Source organism: Rousettus aegyptiacus, unplaced genomic scaffold, assembly GCF_014176215.1.
Source record: "Rousettus aegyptiacus isolate mRouAeg1 unplaced genomic scaffold, mRouAeg1.p scaffold_m13_p_8, whole genome shotgun sequence".
In the NCBI taxonomy this organism is placed as follows: Eukaryota; Metazoa; Chordata; class Mammalia; order Chiroptera; family Pteropodidae; genus Rousettus; species Rousettus aegyptiacus.
The window spans coordinates 3,668,590-3,691,487 of NW_023416311.1; the positions used below are offsets into that span (position 1 = coordinate 3,668,590).

General features: G+C 43.7%; 2 protein-coding genes and 1 pseudogene across 7 annotated transcripts in view; all 3 read left to right on the forward strand.

The window, feature by feature from the left end:
* TMC7 (transmembrane channel like 7) overlaps nucleotides 1-14,674 on the forward strand; it is a 41,059-nt gene extending 26,385 nt beyond the window's left edge. For both annotated transcript variants that reach the window (XM_016156990.2, XM_016156988.2), the window contains exons 8-16: nucleotides 50-223; nucleotides 1,346-1,503; nucleotides 3,523-3,640; nucleotides 3,793-3,890; nucleotides 5,626-5,812; nucleotides 7,706-7,836; nucleotides 10,034-10,189; nucleotides 11,830-11,908; nucleotides 12,700-14,674. In XM_016156990.2, coding sequence (XP_016012476.2) covers nucleotides 50-223; nucleotides 1,346-1,503; nucleotides 3,523-3,640; nucleotides 3,793-3,890; nucleotides 5,626-5,812; nucleotides 7,706-7,836; nucleotides 10,034-10,189; nucleotides 11,830-11,908; nucleotides 12,700-12,765 — 1,167 coding nt within the window. In that variant the 3' untranslated portion in view covers nucleotides 12,766-14,674. The remainder of the gene's footprint in view (nucleotides 1-49; nucleotides 224-1,345; nucleotides 1,504-3,522; nucleotides 3,641-3,792; nucleotides 3,891-5,625; nucleotides 5,813-7,705; nucleotides 7,837-10,033; nucleotides 10,190-11,829; nucleotides 11,909-12,699) is intronic.
* LOC118607387 lies at nucleotides 10,839-10,957 on the forward strand (annotated as a pseudogene).
* Nucleotides 14,675-17,443: 2,769 nt separating the features above from the next.
* COQ7 (coenzyme Q7, hydroxylase) overlaps nucleotides 17,444-22,898 on the forward strand; it is an 80,943-nt gene continuing 75,488 nt past the window's right edge. For all 5 annotated transcript variants that reach the window (XM_016156998.2, XM_016156999.2, XM_016156997.2 and 2 more), the window contains exons 1-3: nucleotides 17,444-17,600; nucleotides 20,937-21,115; nucleotides 22,132-22,246. In XM_016156998.2, coding sequence (XP_016012484.2) covers nucleotides 17,525-17,600; nucleotides 20,937-21,115; nucleotides 22,132-22,246 — 370 coding nt within the window. In that variant the 5' untranslated portion in view covers nucleotides 17,444-17,524. The remainder of the gene's footprint in view (nucleotides 17,601-20,936; nucleotides 21,116-22,131; nucleotides 22,247-22,898) is intronic.

The window sequence follows — 22,898 nt, forward strand, 5'->3', positions numbered from 1 at the left end:
ATATCCCTCTATCCCCATGCTCACTAATTAAGTTTTCTTTGGTCCTCAGGCGGATCTGGAAGAAGAAAGGATACGGCAGAAAATCGCAGATAGGACCTCAGAAGAAACTATACGAATTTACTCTTTGAGACTGATTTTGAACTGTATTGTTCTAGCCGTTTTAGCGGCATGCTTCTATGCGATCTATAGAGCAACTATATTCTCGCAAGAACACATGAAAAAAGTAAGGACGCGGTGACAGCCAATGAACTTTTACTCTGGTTGGACATTACGCTAAGTGTCTTGTAAACCTCTGAGGCAGATGCCATCAGCACCTCCATTTTACGTAGGGGGATGTAAACTGAGGTGATATGACAGAGAACCAAAAATCAGAGGTGACCAGTTTCCACTTAAAGGAAATAAAAAGCATCCAAAATAGAGTATTTAGGATACTTATTTGTTCTAGAATTCACAATATTCAAATTCGGCTGGACCGCCTGATGCAATCCCCGACTCCTCTGCTTACTAGTTGGGGCCTCAGTTTACCTAAAGTAACAGCGTTTTTAAAAACTCAGATTGGTCTAGTGGTTCTGCTTCATGAAATCAATCATCAGGGGCCCAGGTTCCTTCCATCTTGTGGCTCTGCCATCCTTAGGGTGTAGAACTCTTCTGTTTGGTACTTGATAACTTGATAGCTCACAGCCACATTCTAGCCAGTAGGAAGGAGATGGGGAGGGCACACCCCTTCCCTTCAAGGTCATGACTTCCACTCACATCCCTAGTCAGATGGCTATACCTAGCTACAAGGGAGGCCAGAAAATTTAGTTTTATACTGGATAGCTATACCTGTTGCTAACTAGTCTATTATGAAAGAAGGAGAGAATGGCTATTCTAAGTTAATTAGTGTTACAGCCTTGAAAATACTTCACATTGACCATTGATACAGAATACGTGGATTTTCTTTTTATACCTCACCCAAATTAATCCAATAGAGCTCTTTTTTTTTTTTTTTTTTTTTAGTATGGTACTTAGTCATGTTTCCTCTATTCAAACACCCAAGGAAGGAGATGACTTAGGATTAGGAGCTATGTTGAGCAATTAATTTATAAACCTCTGAGGTGGATGCCATCATCACTTCTATTTTGTTTCATTTTATTTTATTTTATTTTTTTTTGGCTAATAAACATGTATAGTTGAGTGCTTTTTTCCCCTTCCAGTTTCACGGTGGTATAATCGACATATAACACTGTACAGGCTTACGGTATACAGCATAACGACTTACGTAGAGTTGAGTTCTTTTAAGGTCTACTCACTTGTGATGTAACTTTCCTTATTATACTCCTGACCAGTTTTGTTATCCTCATAGGAAATTGACAAGATGGTTGTTGGGGAGAACCTCTTGATCTTGTACCTGCCTTCCATTGTGATCACCTTGGCCAATTTTATCACCCCAATGATCTTTGCCAAGATCATCCACTATGAGGATTATTCCCCAGGCTTTGAGATCCGGCTGACCATCCTCAGGTAATGCCTTAGACATGCCAAGAGGATCGCCACATGCTCGCTCCCTTGCCCCTGGCAGACATTGCTAATCGATCGTGGCACATTTTCCTGCTGAGCCAAGAATCCTCTTCAACGTTCAGACAGCACCCAGGAATGAAGGGGTGCTGCGAGATCTCTTTGATTTAAGAGTCCGCTCATTAGTATTATATATTTGGTTTTGTATCAGCACATCAACAGCGGAGGGGGTAGGGAGGGGCCCTCGGAAAAGGCGTTGCTCTGAAGACCTTAGAAATGACAAGGGATGTGAGGGAGTAAAAGAGAGAAGGGTGTGTTATTGGGCAAGTTGCTGCTGTTGGCAATGGGGGCTCAGCCCTACTGGGTAACTCTGGGTGTCTGCGTGGGAAGCGTCTTAGCATTTTCCCACCAAACCAGAGATTCAGCCTCTACCACCTCAGGGTGGCTGGCTCCCAGGTGTTGACTCGCCCACACTGCCACCTCACTGCTTCCATGCATGGGCCCTGGGTGGAGAAAATGTGGCCAGGTCACCCACGGTCTGTGCTGCACTTGACGTTTAATAAACCATTGTAATATCGCTTCTCATTTTAAATAAATATTCAGTTTAACTTTTTAAATGACAGCTATAGAGCAGGCTGTAGGGAGTAAACGCAGATGAGTTGAAGGGGACCAGGTGGGGACCCCGTGAAACTGGAGCATTTTCTTTCTGTTTCTCAAATGCCTTGGATTGCATTTGCCTGTGTCGAAAAACAACAAATCTTTATTTTAGAAAGTTTCAAACAGAACGAATGATGTCACGAACCTCGCTTGTGCCATTGCTTAGTTTCCATCCTTAGCCACATTTTGCTAGTCTTGCCCCCCGCAGTTTTGCTGGATTGTGTTAAGCAGATCTCAGGCGACATGCCATTTCAGCTGTAAACACTTCAGTGCATCCGTAAGTGGCAAGGACTGTAGTTTTTAACATAACCGTCATGACCCCTAAAGAAATTAGAGCTGGTTCCCCGGTGGGATTGCAGCTGGGTTTGTACGACTGGTTTCTTCACACCAGGATGCCAGCGGAGGCCGTGAGCTGTGTTTGGTGATTGCGTCTCTTCAGGCCCTTTTATTTTAAGGATTCTCCCTCCCCGCTGTATTGTACCATTGATTTGTGGGAGCAACGGGGCTGTTATCCTGCAGCATGCCTGCGGGTCCGGATTTGGTTCACTGTTTCTTCGCGGCGAGCTTCGTTTTCTGTGCCCATCGTCGTGGCGAACCGCTGTGTAGAGTCAGACCGTTTAGGAGATTCCGCTCCAGCACCTCCTCGGTGGTCCCGGGTTCTCGGGAGGCGCGCAGCACCCGGAGGCTGCTGAGGAATGAGGAGCGGGAGCCCGTAGATGGCGTGCACTGGCTTGTCCCTTCCGCCCACTTTTTAATGTTTCTATTTTACTTTTTTTATGGCAAACCGAACAAGAGAGAAGCATCTTTTAACAAAATGTGGCAGTCTCCTCTTGACTCCACGTGCCCCGGGCAGCCCTCATCCGCATGGTTCCTGTTGCACGTGTCAACGCTTACGCGGTTTCTTGTAAAAATGAAATCGCGTCTGTGCAGAGCTCTGCAGTATGCTTTTTCCACTTCTCAGTCTGCCAGACAGCTCTCAAAGTCGATACTTATGTGATTCGGTTTGTTCTTTTTCAGAGATGTGTAGTGTTCTCTAGTGTGGCTATATGATCGTAGATTCAGGAATTCCCAGCTTTTTAATCTTTTTGTTTTGTTTTGTTTTTCCTGCCTTTTAAAAAAACTTGTGGCAATATGTTAGCATAAAATTTACCATTTTTAAGTGTACAACTCAGTGGCATTAGGTACATTCCCCACATCGAGCCACCATCACCACCGTCTGTTTCCAAAACTTGCTCATCATCCCGAACAGGAACCTTGTGGGTTTGCTTTTAAGAAAGGCAGCTTCCTGCTGCGTAGCCCCAATTCCCAGGGCCCGGCCTGCCCCAGAGCCGCCTCCTCCCCTCCTCTCTCCTCCCTCTCTTCCCGCAGGTGTGTCTTCATGCGGCTGGCCACCATCTGTGTGCTGGTGTTCACTCTGGGCTCCAAGATTACGTCCTGTGATAACTACTCCTGTGAGCTCTGTGGCTACAACCAGAAACTCTACCCGGTGAGACAGTGGGGATGAGAGTATCCTGCTGGCTGGGCCAGGCCCACAGACGGCGGGGTCTGGGGGCGGCAAGAACGTCGGGAGGAGTCTGAGAACCTGGCTTTGTCTGCCCCGAGCCAGGTCTCATTGTCTCTCCCTGTGTTTGGTTGCAGTGCTGGGAGACCCAGGTTGGGCAGGAAATGTACAAGCTGATGATCTTCGACCTCATCATCATCTTGGCTGTGACGCTTTTTGTGGATTTTCCCAGAAAGTAAGTATGAGGGCTCCCTCACTCTTATCCGCCCCCTCCCACTCTGCCCACCCCTGCTCCTGCCCCCACTGCTGCTCGCAGCTGCTCTCCAGAAAGTACTAGATGATTCCATGGTCCCTGGAAACCACTGACACCACCCGGTGACTTTCAGACAGCTCCGGGCCATCGATCATGTAGTCCATTAGGTGCCCCATCGAAGGCAGGGTCAAAAGGCGTTTTCCATGTGGTTTCAGTAGGGATGGTTTCCTGCCGTTAGCACAGCCGTGGGCCCTATCAGTGGAGCCCTCTGGATCACAGTGGCCGCTGTATTTCCTGCTGTGGGTTCAAGCCCCAGCACTGCTGCCTGCTAGTGACATGACCTTGGGCAAGTGATTTAAGCCCTGTGCCTCTTTTCCCGCCTATGAAGCGGGGAGAGTAGCAGTACCCACCTGATAGCACCGTTTGAAGATTAAATGAAAAGATGCAGATAAAAGTACTAAGAACAGTCCAGGCCTCCGAAATTCACCAAAACATTCACTGTCACCATTATAGTTATCGTTACTATGCTGTTGCTTTTTAAATTATTCTCAGAATCTCCTCGAGCCTTAAGTGAAATACTGTTCACTTAATCCCTTTTTTATCCAGAAGTACAAATTCTCCAGGCATGTCAGAAGTCCAGTAAGCCCTTAAAAATAAACATTAAAATACAAACCGTCCTTTTTAAAAATTACACAAATATGACCTGAATATGTGCTTATTTAAAAGTTTAGAATATTTAAAATTTAAATATTAAATAATAAATGTATTAAATTTAAATAATTTTATTATTTAAATTTGAATATGAAATAAGCCATTTTCTCTGTGGATGCACAGAAGTCTGGAGACTAGTGAGAGTTCTTGTTTGTTATCATAACCCTTACTCCCCAATCCACCCCCACTCCTCAGAGGTGGCTGTTGTAAACTCTTTGGGGAAGATCCGGCAGACCTTAAAAAAAAAAAAATCACACACACACGCATAGATACATGTATAAGTAAACGCACAGTCTTGCCAGAAGTGTTCATTTCCTGCCCCCACCAAGATAGGATCATGGTACAACCACATTGGTCCACAGCTTGCTTTTTCTCCCCTGTAGAAACAAAATATCATGAATTTTCCATGTCAGGACACGTGGATTTTCCTCATTCATTTTAAGGACCATATACTATTCCACAGTATCCATGGCTTATATGCCCATATATGCATATATGCCCATCAGTAGGGGCTGGATTGACAAATTATTTTTTCTAATATGGGGCAATACCACAGTGAACAACAGTGTGGATTTATCTCAGGCCCCTGGTCCGAGGGTGTCTGTAGGAAGCTTCTCGGATCCAGTGTGTTACGTGGTAGGGTTCTCGTAAGCCATTTTATCTATGGATACACATAATTTTGAGGGCTGAGTGGCAAGCCAGAGCACAGAGATTGCCCTGTCATTTTTTGTCACCACAAGCCTGTGAAGTAGGTCGTGTTACAATTCTCCCTACATTCCAGATGAGAAAAATGAGCCTCGTCTTAATTTCTTTGGCTGGCAAGTTATAGAACTGAGACTTGGCCTTAATGATCCCAGAATTCACTATAGTTTGCATCTTCTAGACTTGTGAGTAACCAGTTTTCAGAAGAAGTCTGTGTGATCTCTGCCCCGCCTTGTGGCCGTGGTTCTGTGGCCTTGGCTGACACTGGTAGTTCAAGTGAAGAAATGTCTCATCTATATTCCAGGCTCCTAGTGACGTATTGTTCGTCTTGGAAGCTAATGCAGTGTTGGGGGCAGCAGGAATTTGCCATTCCCGATAACGTTCTGGGGATTGTTTACGGGCAAACCATTTGCTGGATCGGAGCCTTTTTCTCACCCCTTCTCCCTGCCATTGCAACCTTGAAGTTCATTATCATCTTCTATGTGAAGGAGGTAAGGAGAGGTATGCATGGGGGCCTGACCCCCTGCACCATTTTTGACCTTGCGAGGGCATATGTGTGTTTGAAGTTTCAACCACATCCTGTCAGATGTATCGAAACGACATCCCTTATTTGACACATGTTTTTATTCTGGAAGAAAGACTTTGAATGGATTTTTGCGTTTTCGTAATTTTGAGAGCTTCGTTAAGGATCGTTTTGCTCCTGTGATTTAACTGTCATTTTTATGTGCAACTCTCTCAGAGCTGAGTTGCGGTTGATCGGTTAACAGCGGTACATTTTGATGATGTTTCATGAAGCATTTATTAATAGAAATTTTGTAATTTTCTGTTTGCATTTTGGGGCCAGTGCATTTATTTTCAGGTCTCCGTTATTTGTGTAGGTCCTTGGACAGCTCCCAGGCCCTACGCCTGGTGCCCAAACTGAGTACTTAATGGGCGAAGTGGTCCTGTAGCTCGCTAACCTATCTCGGCTTATTAATAGAACTTCTTTTTTCTTTATGATAAAGGCAATATATGCTCAATGTTAAACATTTAAGCAATATGGATATGTATACAGTAACTTCTATCCCTTCTTCCAGAGGTACCCTCTGTGAACAAGCCCAAAGTTTGTTGGTTACCTATTATGCCAAGCCCTGAGGATTCAGAAATGGAAATATTAAATAATAATAGCATTAATATAATGACAGTAATAATAGCAGAGGATGATAATACCATGTACCCCCACTCTGCTGAACACTTAGGAAGCTGAAGTTCAGAGAGGTTAAGTAACTAGTCCAAGGTCACACAGCTTTTAAGTGACCCCTGGGATCTGAAACTGAGTTTATCTCCCTCCAAAGCTATTTAACCTGGTTAAGCAGGGCCTTGAATTGGGCCACACTTTCTACCTGGATGTTCTGGCTTTTGATCAATTTTCTGACACTTTCATTTGGCTAAAGTCCCCGAAGGAGAGATGAATGTGAGAAAGCTCATAGGAACCTTTTCCCTTTCTGGAAAATATTGGTTGGTCAGTGGCGTCCCGGTGTGTAGCACAGTAAAGCCAGCGTGGGGATAATGGAATGGGTCGTGGGCACTGGGCTGAGTTCTGACACTCACTCCAGGCCTGACCGGCCGGCTGCCCCAAGATGAGACACCAGGTGTCCCTGGTACTCATGCCCTCCGCCCACTTGTCCTGGCTACTATTGAAGTCAGAGGGCTTGATGCCTCCACCCAATAACGTAGCTTTTAGAGATATTAACGGGAAATTTCATGCCTGTTACTAAATCTCTCTTTCCCCCTCCACACTTGATACTTCCTTCAAGTCTTCTTTCCCTCAGTGGAAATATTTATTTTTAATGTCTAGGAAAAATAAATATGCTTATAAAAAATTCAAGGCAAATATCTCTTAATTTGTATATTATTATAGATCCGTTAACACACATTTAACCTCCTGCAGAGGGTACTTTTTAAAAAACTTCAGTGAGGTCATAAGGACAGAGACCTGAAATCCACCCTTTTCATTCACAGCGCCACGTAGGATGTAAAGCGCGCCTTCTCCTCCATCCCGAGGCCTCTGCGGAAGTCCACTTTGTGGACACATTCGAACCCTTAAGGACCCCATTGTTAGTCATTTCAATTGCTTCCAGTTTATTCCCCGTTACCAACAGCCGTAGCAGCGAACATCTCCTTATGTGTCTTTTGGCCCAGTTTTCCTATTTTCTCATCAAGATGAGTTTCCAAATGTTGAGGTCTGGATTAAACATGTTTCATTTTGATCTATGTTGTCGACTACTGTTTAGAAAGAAAGGTTAGACCAGTTTACCTCCCACCGAGATGGGCGAATGTGCTCATTTATCTTCACGGAAGCCACGTTCTTCATTTCATTCTTCTTTTCCCGTCTCTCCTTTTAGATGAGTCTTATTCACACCTGCAGACCTTCCCCGAGGCAGTTCAGGGCGTCCAATTCTAATTTCTTCTTCCTGTTGGTGTTGCTGATTGGCCTGTGTTTGGCAGTTATACCTCTGACAATCAGCATGGCACAGTAAGTACGACTTGGCTTTCTAGAACATTTCCCTGCCCCTTGAGATAACCCTCACATTCTTTATGGGCTTTCCTCACAGCGTGCCACCCGCAGAGGTCAGTAGGTCACTCCTGGCTCAGCCAGGTCCACCCTTGATTTGCAAACTCTCTTTGGACTTGGGAATGTCTTGGTTCGCTTCTAGAACGTGGGCTTGCAGGATCAGCATTGCTTTTGAGAGTGCCAGTTGGTTCTGTCCTACCCGGCTCCCTTCTTCGAAGACCTCCCCTCTAGTCCCCTTTTGGACTGTTTCTTTGTTTCTGGTTATGAAAATAACATATGGTCATTACAGAGGTCTTGGAGTGTCAGAAAACAGAGAAAGAAGCAGGAAGTCACCATATTTCTCCCACTTTGGTTGAAGCTTTGCACTTAGCAAACATTTATTTAACACCTTCTGTGTGCCAAGCACCATGCTGGTTGCTAGGAGTATAAAGACATTTAACATATGACACGAGGAATGTAGAGTGTAGAGTGGAATTTGGAAGTTGCAGAAATGCTCAAGACTAAGGATCAGAAATCGAGGTTTCGAACCCCAATGGTGCCACTCCCCAGGGGTATAACCTTTCATACCAGAGGTTGGCAGACTTTTTCCGTAAAGGGCAAGAAAGTAAATAATTTATGCTGTGTGGCTGTATGGTGTCTATAGCAACTATTCGACTCGACTGCTGTATCATGAAAGCAGCCATAGTATGTAAACTAATGGGTGTGACTGTGTTCCAATAAAACTTTATTCATAAAAAACAGATGGTGGGCCAGATTTGGCCCATGGGATTTAGTTTGCCAATCCCTGACTGATACTCTCAATGGAATTTCATTTTGCCATGTTTAAGTTAAAATCCTTGAACTTTGAATCTGTCTCTCACTTTTTATTTTTTAACTAACTCGAGTATATACTTTTATCTTTTATTGTTATAGTAACATGTATATATAAATTTCAAATAGTGCGGAAGAGTATAAGAGAAAAAATCACACCTGTCCTCACCTTAGTCCTACTTTGCAGAGGTAACCACTGTAAACATTTTATGAATACTTCTGGGAATTCATTATGAAAAATGTATTTTTTCAAAATACATATGGGATAATGTTTGGCAGCTTTCTTAATTTTTATTTTTATATCCTGCCCTTCTCCATGCCCACACATATAGGACTCTCATTCTTTAAAAGTTTTTCAGCCTTTATTTTTGAAAATATGATAAGTTCATGTACCTGGCACAAAAATCTAGAAAGTATGAAAGAGTATACAGTAGAAATTCATTTTCCCATCCTATTTCCTAACTATGCACTTAATACCTCTCGGAGACTTCTATATGTTCCTCTGTCTCTGTGGTTCCTTAGTATTCCGTCGTATGAATGGATAACAAATTGTTTATGCATTTTCTTAAGCAACACTTAGGTTGTTTTCAGGAACTTATTTTTTTCTGTAAAAACACGGCTGCAATGGAAAATCTTATACACAGAACTTTGTGATGTGAATATAGGAAGTTCTTTGTAGGGCTAAATTAACAAATTTTTCCGTTGTGATTTTATTTTATTTTATTCCCTACTTTTTTTGAAAATTTTCAAATCTATAGAAAAGTTGAAGTAAATAGCCACAATGTAATAGGGACCATGATGTTCATCCCTGAATCCGCGAGCATGCAGCTCCAAAAATAAGAACATTCTCCTTATGCATTTGCAGTAACATTATCACACCCGAGGAAGTTAATACGTCATATTCCTGTCATTTTCAAATGTCTCCCATTGTCCCCCAGCAGTCTTGTATAGCTTTATTTTAAAAATGAGGATCTTTCAAGGTTTACCCATTGCATTTGATTGTTATGTCTTTTTAATCTTTTAATGTTTGATTCTTCGAAGAGTCCAGGCCCGTTTCTGCACCTCTAAGTTAAACTGAAGACTCGAATCCTCACATTCTGGATTCATCTGATTTTCTCATGGTGTCATTTAACTTGTTCTTCTGTCCTGAATTTTCTATAAACTGGAAATGAAGTCTAGAGACTTGATGAAATTTCAGCATTTTTTTTTTTTTTTTTTTTTTTTTGCCCAGAATATTCTAGAAAGCCATGAGGTCAGGTGGTTCTACACAGACTTGGGGGCGTGGGGAGGAGGGACACTCAGCCTGCGCTCATGCCTCACCTGAGCTACTTGGTCCATGTGCTGGCAGCATCCCTTCCTCGAAAGCCTGTGGGCCATTCATCAACTACAACACTACCTGGGAAGTGATCCCCAAGACCGTGAGCACCTTCCCTGGCTCACTGCAGTCTGTGGTCCACGGCGTCACGTCGGAAGCCTTCGCCGTGCCTTTCTTCATGATCATCTGGTGAGTGAGAACCACCTGGCCCCCTGCGAGTATTTCCCACTGAGGCACATGGGTTCCTGGCCACGGGGAGATGGGAGCTCACATGCTGTACTCATATGTCACTGAGCCTCTCCGAACCTCACTTTCCCATCTCGAAAACGGGCCCAATGATAGTTATTCTTTCAGAGGATCATTGAGCAGGTTCAGTAAGACCCTACATAAAAGGCACTTTGCCCAGTGCCTGACTTATAAAAACCCAATAATCATTACCTTTTTACTCACATTACCGATTATTCGTGAAATCACTTGCTCTTTGAAAAAGGAACTGATTGCGGGGTGGAGAGAAGATTATGAAGTTAGAAGCATGCGCCCTACCCCGGCCCTACCATTAATAAGCTGTGTGACCTTAAGTCATCACATAGCCTTTCTGGGCTTCAGTTTCTTTACCTGGAAAATGGGGATAAGGAACAGCCCATGCTCCATAAGGTTGTGAGAAGAAGGGAACGTGGCGATACCTGTAAAGTGCTCAGCAGAGAACCTGGCCGTTGAAGGTCAGGAAATGACAAGTGTTATATGCGAGGATGACAGGCGTCTTTGCTGTACAGTGACTCGCGTTGAGTGTTAAAGTCAGTCTAATCACCTTAGAATGACTTCAGGATGTGCAGCTGCGGTCCACAGTCAGGCCACCTTGAGCAAGCCTGATCCCGTCTGATCTCGGAAGCTAAGCAGGGTCGGGCCTGTTCAGTACTTAGATGGGAGACCACTTAGGAAGACCAGGTGCTGTAGGTATAAAAATTTAAAAAGAAGGGATTGTAAGCTGACAAGGTCCTTGCAATCTGTGAGGTCAACCAAGAGTTACCTCACCGCCCCCCCCCCAAAAAAAATTGTGCACGGAGAGTTTACAGTGTGCTAGACATTCTTCTAATTACAGTTAATCCTCATTGTTCACAGAATCTAGTTTTTTCTTCTCCCCTGTACCGTGAATGTGCCCACTCACCCACCTTTGGGAAGCATTCTTGTCCTTGGCCACGGGGACTTTGAAAAGTGTCTCGTTTCCCTCAGTGCTCCCAATGGCCCTCATTTCCTCAGCCCTGTGGGGCGAGGTTGGACAGGAAACCACCTCCCTTTCATGGCTGCTGTTTCCCTGGGGGTTCGCCTTGCGTTCCACTTGCCCCGCTCCCCAAAGTTAATCACTTTGACCACCCGCATTTGAGATCTGAGGCGGAACAGAAACCAGGGGCCAATTGCCGATTGCTTTCACTCAGAGTTGTTACCTCTGGGTTTTGCTGTTTTATCCCCATTTTACAGATGAGGAGACTGAAGCCAGAGCGATTCCACAGTGATCATCCATGGCCAGTTCATGCCGTGCTGGGCTGACTTTCTGGAATATCTCCTTTTCTTGTCATGTTGCATGTGCCGGGGGGAACATCAGAAATTTTTAATATTAACTTTAAAGAGCAAGACATGAGTTAGTCTCTGCTGCCGCCACCGAATACACCCCCTCCGGCCGTTTCTGATGTCCTCTGCTTGTGAGACATGTGGGTTTTATTTTCTCTCTCCAGCAAAAGTAAAATTGTTCCCGGCGAAATGTGTCGGGTGGTCTTTCTAGTGGCCTCCAAATGGCACAGACTCCCTCGTGACCTCTCCTCCTTGCGTTGCAGCCTTATTATGTTTTATTTCATCGCCCTGGCCGGAGCACACAAGCGGGTAGTCGATCAGCTCCGAGAGCAGCTGTCCCTGGTAAGGAAGGACACAGGTCCAGCGGGTCATGGCTGGGGACATTTAGCCAGGACACCTAACGGAAAGTGGTACTTTTCCCAGGAATGCCGCAGTGCCCCCTAAAACTCTGCCTTTGGGCGGGGCCTCCTTTAACTTCATTCATTCACTGCCTCATTCATTCCTCGAGTGTATATGTCGAGTACTATCTGTGCCTCATACGGTGATGGGGTACCGTGGTGAAGAAGGGAGACAAGATGGCTAAGTAGCTGAAGAAAGAAGATAAATTCTCATAGCGATAATGGCTCTGAAGACAGTAGAAAAAGGTAGTTAGACGAGTGGGCCGTCTGCTGCTGCAGATGGCGGCCACGGAAGGCCTCTCTGAGGCCGCGACACTGGATAGCTGAGACTTGGACGACGAGAAGGAGCTGATTATGGGAGGCCTTGCGGGAGAGAGAAGCAGGCAGAGGCTCCCCGGTGCTCCTGGGGGCCGGGAGGAAGGATGGTGTGGCCGGAGAGGCAAGATGAGGCGATGCTGGGCTAGCAGCCAGAGTCACAACATGGCCTGGGGACTCTGGTCAGGCGTTTGGGTGAAGTTCTGAGTGTGACAGGAAGCCACCGGGAGGTGTTAAGTGGAAGTCTTATGCGTGTCTTTAAAAGATGATTGGCTGGTTCAGAGGCCATTACAATTGTCCAGTGTTCAGGACCCTTCGCGTCCAGCCCAAGAGGTAACTTACTAGGTTGAATTAATGCTAAATAATGCTATTTGTTCCCAAATATATTGAATGTGTTCGTGTACCGATTTCATGTTTTAGGAAAGTCGTGACAAACGTTACCTAATCCAGAAGCTCACAGAAGCCCAGAGGGAGACGAGGAACTGACCAGACCGATGGCGAAGATGTTGCCGCGTGTTACTCATAAGCTGACTCACCGACCTGCCGAGGCTGCAGAGCACACCTGGGTTTTGAGTGAAATGCAGCTCCAGTGACCATGTTTACATAACCCAGGCCCTGCTTAGGGCTTTAGTGACTTAGAGAAGTAGGTTCAAAACCACATCTTTGCCTGTTGACCAGCTGCTCAGTGACTCTACCCAAAAAAAAAACACTGACTTATGAAGCTTTTATACCAAAAAAAATGGAGGAAGAGAGACCTTGTATATTTGTAAAAGCGTCTATGTGCTGTTTTTTAAACTGTGGGCCGACCTGCCAGATAATTCTTTTAAACCAGGTTCTAGGTTTCGGCTGAGCAGTGTTCCTTAGGAAGTAGTGACCTGTTTGAATGGTTCTGTAGACTTAAAATGAGACCTGATTTTTTTTTTTAAATGAAGAGAAAGCTTTGAACCAGACGGTGGGAACATGGAGGAGGGTGGTTATGTAATTTAAACGACGTGCCCTAGAATAAGCCTTAGGAGGAGGGGGATTGCTTAGGGTGGCAGCATTGATTTCTTAGCTTCCTGGGCATTTTGCTGCCGCCTAATATTCAGGGGAAAGCTACCTTAGAGGGGCCGAGTACCCGCAAGCCTTCATTTCCCTCCCAGCACTGAGTTCAGAGCCTTGGCAGAGGGCTCTGTGCCGTCAAAATTAAGAAGCAGACAAAGTATGTCTTTCACTCTTCCAAATGCCACTTGCCTTCCTGCATCGAGGTCTCTATTTCTGAAGGACACTCGTTTCAGAGCCAGGCTGGAAAGGGCTGTTGAGTGTTTATTTGAGTCGAGCGTGCATGTGCTTAAGTGTTTTGGGGATGCAGGCTGCAGCTCTACCTGTTAAATGCAGCCAGCCTGAGCCAGGGTACCAAACTAGACTCAATACTGGTTTCTTAACTACACATATCCATACTTTTTTAAGGGCTATCATTGGTTTTCTTGTGCTTAAAATTTTAAATGCACGTGCCTTTATGTTACCAAACATGTAGAGTGGCTTGAGATTTTCATTACAGTAAAAACTGTGCAATAAATACCTCATCATAAGCTCACCAAAATTGATAGCTCTGAACCTTTTAATATAAGCCTAAGTTATTATTTAATGGAATCTGTTTTCATTTTTATATCTGCAGAATTTTTTACAAAGTACTTTAGTTTTGTAATGGACCGTTTGAGGCTTCTTTATTTTCACTGGCTCTAAACCTTTCCTGGGGAACTGTGGAATTTTCGGGCTGGGTGCAAGTTTTAGAAACCCACTGCTTATGCTAAGAGCATTTTCCACCCTCTCAACCCCCCATTACTCAAAAAAAATGATTGGCTTTTTGCTCTGAGGAGCAAAGCAAGCTTACCGTAGCTTATACATTTCTGTGTACTTATCCTTTGTCAGACACAAAGTCGGCATTAGCAAGGGATGTTTTTGTGCCTGTGAGACCAATGATCTTTTCAAACTTTTCTTGGCTGGTTAAGATATATGACTTTCTAAGTCTAATAACTAGCATCATAGAATTTTGAGTAAACAAACATTCATTCCGCCCTCACTTTGAAAACATTCTAATTGCTGGCATTTCTCCCTAGTGTATTTATATATATGATGTTCTCGCCTTCACCATGCTTCCGAGGGCAGTAACATTTTCTGTGTGTGTGTGCGTCAGACAGAGATGGTAGCTCTGTTTTCTTTCCTGTTATAAAACTGATACCGAAATATGCTTATTTATTTGTTTTAGTTAAATGCTGCTAATTTGCATACCTCTTGAACATTTTAATATATTTTGATACCTTTAACAACTTCAAGTGATGTCTGTATAATGGTTAAAGTGCAACTCAATAACCAATGTGTATTAAAACTACTGATTAAACAGTCTTGGTTTTTCAATGTGATTGCGTATATTTGACTTTGTGGAGGTTTCTCGTCAGCAGTTATGTGATCACAGAAAACAACAATTTGTAGAGTTGCTCTTGGCCTATTCCTAGAATCAGAGACGAAGGAAGTGTTTAATTTGTAGGAAATCATCAGATAAGTGTTTTTAAGACTCTTTGGCTCTGTTAAAGCCGAGGGGTGTATATGTGTGTTTTAAACTTAAAAGACATAAAATTATTTCCAGCATTCCCCATCTTAGCCTTGCAGAGGGAATCATTGCTAATGATGTCTGTTTTATTCCCCCAGAAAATTATAATACATATTCGAGCAGATATATATGTGTGAAATATATACTTCTGAGCTTCTCTCTTTTTTTCTCCTTAATAACATTTTGAAGATCTTTCCATATAAGTAGCCACTACATTCTTTTTAATGGCTATATAGCATTCCATCATATCGATGCATATGTCCCTAAGGACTTGCTCATTGCTGGGTATTTAGTTTTCAGCCTCCCCACCCCCCACCACCCTTTCCATTAAAAACAGTGGGAGCTGGGATTTTAAAAGTCCCTGAGAGTATTTTTCTATTTCTCCGCTCTGCCCTATTCTGCTACAGGTGCTTGTCCTTTTTCAAGGCAGCCCTCCACATTCTTGCAATCACAAAATATTCTCATCCAGAAAAAGAGACGAATCCACTTAGGTGGATTGTATTAACAATTAGTTTGTATTAACCTTTAGTTTGTATTAACTCAAGTTGGCAAAGTAAATTCCTACAGCTACATATCTAATTGTGGCTAACTACTTGGGTAAGTATTGAAGAAGAAAGGAATTAATTTTGATAGGGTGGCACTATAACATCTGATTACCAAGAAGAAAGAACTTCCGGATGTATCTTTTTTATATAGGGTATGGCTTTCCTAGTAAATTCCATTTGCAGTATTTTCTTTCCAGCACACAGGATGTGCTTGGGACATGGAATGACTTTGAACTTGCTTACTTGTGTAATTTTGTACAGGTTTCTTCACCTTTCTGGGATAAAGTTCACATATCCTTAAATGGAAAAATAAGCTATATATTCACTTTTGAGGATTGAATTAGGGGAAAATAGGCTTTGTGTTTTTGTAATTGTTTTCTCATTATAAAAATACTTGTTATAGAAAAGTGGAGATGGAGAACGTTGAAAACTACAGAGAAAAAAGGTAAAAATTATATAAACATTAGTGGGCAGCCACTGTTAATCTTGGAAAAATTCCTTTTAAGATAGGAAGTACAGGGGGCAGGAGGGAGGATGAGAAGAAAAAGAATGTTGGTATTCACATTTTTCACTTAACATAAGTGTTTTCTTCTGTTATCAAAAGTTCGTTATAAACATTTCAATGGGCTACGTAATATTAACATCATACAGATGAATCTTTTTAAACATTCCTGTGCTGCATAACATTTTTCCCCCAAAATTTTACTGATAATAACTGGGACATCCATAAATCTTTGTCGATATTTTTTTTCTTAGAGATAAGAGACCCAGAAGTAAAATCACAGCAAAGGTTTAGAACATCTTAAGGCTTTTGAGAGCCAGATTTATACTTTTGGGGAGACGTACATGAAACTATTACATCACCCTCACTTTCACTAAGTATTTGGGTTTAAAAAGTTACACAGTAGTTCATCATAATTTTAAATTATTGCAGTGTATTAATTTGAAAATAGCTAGCAACTTCAATTATTTTACTATAGCAGTATATCCTAAATGTTTTATAGTAACTTAGATAAAAGACATCTATGTATATGTGTGTGTGTATCTAAAAATCAAAGAATGTAAAGTAGAAAATGAAAGCCCCTTTCTCACAATTCTAACCGTCTGAAGTTACTAATACTAAATGTTTTGTTATATATCATTTCCAGGTATGCAGCTTTGATCTTTTTTGCCCTCACATACACACTTCACACATTTGAAAAATTATTTCCATTGGATAGATCCCTAGAAGTAGGATTGCTATATCAGTGGATATGCATTTTTAAAACATTTCTAACAAAAAAAAATTTCCTTAACACTTCATTTTTAGAGCAGTTTTAGATTCGAAGCAAAATTGAGAGGAAAGTACAAAGATTTCCCATAACCCCTACCCCACATAGACACAGCCCTCCCCCCTTTATCAACATCCCTACCAAAGTGGTACATTTGTTACAAGTGATGAATCTACATTGACACATTGGTTATGCACTTTTAAAAGTATAATGGATGTTGCTAAATCTCCTCACACCATCCCCCAAGAGACCAATTTGCACCAATATAACCACACGGCAACAGTGAAGTGGACAGAAAAAATAATACACGTTTTCTGTAGAAAACCTAAACACAGAGAAAAGAACTAGGAAGGAATTTTAAGTCATCTGTCAGCCCAACGCCTAGAGATAACACCATTGGTCACGTGGTAATTTCAGCATAGAATTTCTACTATTTTAAAAGTGGATGTGGGATACAAAAAGAAAAAATCTTCCGCGTTGCTAAAGCAGGAGGTGGTTATGCCAATAAATAATTTCTTCATAATCCTCTTCCCCAGGAATTTAGGTGAGGAAATCTACCTTGTGGGGATTTTTGAAAGAACAAGTTAGCATCCTCATCCCCATGGCAACCCAAGTCTCGTTCACCGCGTCGAACTTCCGAGTGATTGATAGGGACCGCATCCAATAGAATCTCTTCATTTGCCATTTCCAACCAATCGAATGGAAGCAGGGGTCGGGACGTTTCCGCCAATGCAAATACGGGTAGCGTTCTCCTTACGTAAGCCGTGCGTCATCAGTCAGCCCCAAGGGCACGCTTGGCCCGCTTCTCTCACAAGTGTGGTTGCTCTGTTGTCGCGGCAATGAGCGGCGCCGGGGCGGTGGCGTCCCGCTCCCTGTGGCCGGTGCGCACCTGCGGCGGCCTCCGGACGCTTTCAGGTAAAGGGGGCGCGCGGCCGCCACCGTGCGCTGGGCTGGCTAGTCAGGGAATTTTTCGCCACGGGTTTGGACCGGAGAGGTCACGGGGGACGCGTTTACAGACGTCACAGGGCTGCGACGGAGCGCAACTTGTGGCTTGAAACCCGGGGGGCGCTGGCGGCGGGGTGCGGTGCGCCTGAGACGCGGGCGGTTTTCCGCAGTGACGCTCTGGGGCGGCCGCACAGGGTGGGCGCGTTGGGGAACTGCACACCTGTGCCGTGACGTCACCGCAGGTGGGGTCGGCGTTCCGGGCTGAGGACAGTTGGCGACTTGGAAAGTTCAGTGTCCCAGGGGTGTGTCATCGTTGCCATCGCTCAGGGCCTTGCCAAGCAAAGTGTGGTCATTCGACCAGCAGCATCTCCTTCCCGCCATTCCTGTCCCCTAGCTTGTTAGAAATGCAGATTCTCAGGTCACTCCCGTGACCTACTGGGTCGCTATATCTGTAATATTTTAACAAGCTCTTGGAGTGATCCCTATGCACTAGAAAGTTCGAGAAGCAGCACGGCAGTGCAAAGAAAGAACATCGACTCTGCAGTAGGACTTGGGCTCCTTCTTTGTTTCATCTGAGCTGCCTCAGAAAATTGTGAGGTCGTTTTCGCAAAGTTAAATCATTTGTGTGCCGTCTTCAGGTCTCTGCCTTATAGCAACACTACTTGTACTTCTGAGTATTAAATATGTTTTTTTCTATAACCACGTTACATTTTTAAGGTAAATAATTCAGGGGAATTAAACCCTGATGGTAAACAGAAGAGCAGTATCACCTGCCCCAAATAGAGTAACCATAAAAAATAAATACGCTGAAAACACAGAGTTATTAAACTGTATTAGATATTGTTGCCTACCAAGGCTTGAGCCTAAGATCGTATTTCTTTCTGTTGAAAAGAGATTAGCAAGTGTTAGGCAGGTCTTCACATAATGTCACCTGCAAACTGAGGCAGTCTCCTTGATGAGATCAAAAGGATTGGAGGAGAATTAAAAAAGGATAACTTTATACGTGGGTGTTTTGTAGCGCCTGTAAGCCACGTAAGATCTTCCTATAGACCACTTGAAATCTTCTGGGTATCACTACTGGTCTGTGTCTCACGCTTTGGGAAAACATGAATGTGAAATGAGGCATTTGAGAGCTTCTAGCACTGGGCCTCAAGTTATTTTTTCTCAATTTTATTTTAGGCTGTGACACTGCAGGCCGAACTCAGGATTGTTAAACATGAATTTTAATGCTCCTTTGTTGAGCCAATGAACATAACAGAATAGGAATCATTTTTTTTTTCATTTGTAAAGTTGCTTTGATTCCTATGTCATTTGTCTTTATAACTCAATAAAAAGGTTTTTTTTTTTGGGGGGGGTATATTTTCTCTTGAAAAGAAAAAAAAATGGATTATTACCAATCTCTTATGTAAGAAATGGCAAGTTTGATTTGTCCAGGGTTAGTGTTTGAGACAGAACAAGTATTTTCTGACACTAGCTCTGTGCCTTTCCTGTGGTCCAGCCATGCTTTAATTAAAGGCACCTTGCAGAGACTGTAAAAAGATAGAAATAACAAATGTGATACCTAATCCTTCGCATCCCCTCCCACCCCACGCCCCCTGCACCAAATCGTTTATTAAGTGCCTGAATCTGAAAAGGCATTGCAGTACTAGGAAACAGCCTAGTATGTTTTTATTATAAATAGAATTCTACCCATCAAAAATCAGCTGTGTGTTCGAACTCATCCTGTGTACTCAGTCCTTTGCTATTTTTCAGTAAATGGATTTTAAGAGATGAGTACTGAATTGTCTTTAAAGTTTTTTTTTCCATAAACATATTCTTCTTGAGTAGTGGTAACAAATAAGAGAACAAGCAAACAAGATTATTTTGAGAAATAGAGCCAGCTCATCGTTTTCAATTTCAATTCCTGCAAGGAGGTCAGATTGATGGCAGCAGCAGTCCTTGGAGGCAAAAACCTGTGACAGGCTAGCTGGACTTTATCAAACATCTCAAATTGTTCTCCACATAAAAACATAGCCACGGACCACAGTGACCCATTGTCTGAAGGCACAGAACTGAGTGGTACATGACACTTGGCAGAACTTGGACTCCATCCAGTACTCTGTGTCCAGTTCCTGGGCTCTGTACAGTTTCCTGAGTCAAATGTGCTCAGTGAGATCAAGTAGGTTGTGCAGAAGAATTGGTCAAAACAAGGTCACCATGCTCCAGAACCCCACGTGCATACTCCTTTGCTTAGAGTGAGGCTTTTAAAATTCCATGTGGCCAAAAAGTTCCAGTGCAGAGCCACCCCAAATTCCACCAGGCCTACCCCATCACCGTATGACCAAAGCACCCAAGCTTTTTTAATGAAAAAAGTACAGATGTACCCAAAATAAAATTTTCCACACATTTTCCTAGGTTTTAAAGTTAGCCTAAATGAAAAAGAAATATCTTTCGGAGACATTGTAGTTATATATGAGAGCCTTGGAACACATCTCAAGATGATACCAATACCTTTCAAAGTTCACATTGCAAACTAAATGGTCTCTCTGGCTCGCCACTTCTACATCTGCAAAACGGAGTGATAACACCTTGCACACTTAAACACATTACAAAACTCTTCTCTTAAGGAAAAAACTTGGGATGCCCTCATACAAGGTTCAGAGAATACAGTCAAGGTGTTACTATTGTGGTTTTTAGAGATGTCTGTCCTGCAGAATTTACATTTTGAAGGCAAGAGTTGTTCAGCTGAATTGGTTATGTACCATAATGAGATGAAACCTAAGTTCTGAGGCTCAGTTCTCAATATCAGATGCCCATGGGCGCAGGTGTTTTAAGAGAACATATCTGTGGTCCTCAGCCTTGGCCGCAGAGAAGATTCATGCACAGGGCTTTTTAAAAATATCAATGCTGCTCTCCCAGAAATCGACTGGGGAGGAGCATCCTTGATTTTGAAGGTCCCTAGGAGATTCTGTGCAGTCAGAGTTGGGAACAAGGCAGGCCAGGAGGAGTGAACAGGAGAAACACGCCCATCCGGCCACAGCGGCCACAGTAACTGCCTAGGGAGAAGACATGCTCAGGGTGTCCAGATACACTTCAAGCGAAGCCAGAATCCACATCGTTAGCCAAAATCTTCTAAGCATTGGGAACTAATTCACTCATTAAAAAAAATTTAAAAAACACTGCAGGTTAAATAGAATACACTTATGGGCCCACCATCCTGCTAGGAACTCATCTGTGACCTTTGTTCTGAGATGCTTTCTTTTTCTGTCCGTAAAACAGAAACATCTCAATTTCCCTGAAAGTAATGAATAAACACTTGCATTGCAGCTTATGGAAGAAGAATCGGTGTCCGGTTTCGCAGCTCAGGAATGATCTTAGACAGCGTCAGTCGGGCAGGAGTGGGTCGAATACTCCGGGTGGATCACGCAGGTGAATACGGAGCGAACCGCATCTACGCAGGGCAGATGGCCGTCCTGGGTCGGTCGAGTGTTGGGCCCGTCATTCAGGTGGGTGCTGCTTTCTGTCTCAGCCCGGGCTACTGACTCCAGGGAAGGGGCCGGGGAGGAGCCACAGGCCTTCAATCACATTAGGTCATACCTTCTCAGGGGACATGCCGTTGTCCGAAAGAGTGTGAAAATCGGATACTGGGGAGGGGCGAGTGAAAAGCATATTATTCTCTTTATGTATAGAGCACAGATAGACATCTTGTACATAAACAGACACACAGTATTATCTATAGTAGTAAAATTCCATGGGGGCAGGTGACAATGAAAAAGAGGTTGAGAATCACCACATTAGGTGAAAGTACCAGTTGCCAACAGGTTGTGGCCCCGTCCCCAGTGGAGTGCGGTGGACATACTTTATACTGCGATGCAGAGGAAGGGGCCTGGGCTCAGTCATACAGACCTCCGACCTGTTTGACCTTGGGGAAGTCACGTGACCTCCGGGTCTCCATTTCCATATCTGCAACATGGGCTGACACCTACCTCGTTGGGTTTTGGCGAGGAATAAGTGAGCTGGTATGGAACGGCTAATACTATGCCCGGCACGTGATAGACACTTAGCGCAAATTAAATTCCCTGCTCTGAGTCCTTGGGCATGTTACTTAACCTCTCTGTGCCTCACTTTCTTCATCTGTGTAATGGGGATAATAATCGTTTGTCCTTCACGAAGTGGTTGTGCAGCTCAAATAAGCTGCCTCCGTAGAGCTGCTTGACAGCGCCTGGCCGGAAGTGCTGTGCGTTAGCGGGTATCCTCACCCGCCTTTTCTCCCTCGATGTCAGTGATATTCATGTGCTAGCAGTCTGGAAGGAAATTACACGAGAGCTAAAATTCTGTGCTCCTAATTTTAAAATGAGCTAAACGACTCATTTCTCACGGGTGCGGACCCGTCCTTAAATAGGCACGCAGTGGGTCTGAGGGGCCGATGCTGGGACCGTGGTTCATGGACAGGGCACGTAGCTTCCCGGGACGTAGCAGGTAGCCCGCAGAGAACGCTCACGTGTCTTTATTATGTTTGCAGAAAATGTGGGATCAAGAAAAGGACCACTTGAAGAAGTTCGACGAATTGATGGTCACATTCAGGGTCCGGCCGACGGTGCTGATGCCCTTTTGGAACGTGGTGGGGTTCGCACTGGGTGCGTGTCTGTCCAGAAGGGTTCATGGGCACGAGGGGCCCAGGGTGATTACATCATTTAAGTGCCACTTCACAACTGGTCCTCTTACAATCTTTTTTTAATTCACTTAATATTTTTCTAAAGTTAAATTGACTTTTTTTTTTTTTTTTTTGCTTAAATTTATTTAAGATCGAATCTTAAAATTAGTTTTATAAATAGAAGGTAAGGGTAAAAAAGAAATATAACAGAGGGGGGAAGAAAGCTTGAGTAATTCAACTGTGGCCAGATCATGTTCTCTGATCCAGATTCTAAACCTGAGATCTGCTCACTCTTAAAAAGAGAGGAGAGTAAATGGCATAGAAGCATCAAGGTCATATGATGACTTTCTCCTTGCCATAATCAGGTTAGGAAGAGCATTGAAAAGAGAGTAGCATTTGAACTGTTTGATTCACGGTTTAATACTGTGACCTGGTCCCATCTAAAACTGTGGTTTTCAGCGCGGTTTTCAGGTTGCTCCTGAGGACACCTGGCAACATCTAGAGACATTTTTGGTGTCACACCTGGGGATGCTACCAGTATCTCGTAGGTAGAGGCCAGGCACGCTGCCGAACATCCCACAATGCACAGGGCAGCCCCACAGCAAGGAATTATCCAGCCCAAAGCTCATGGTGCC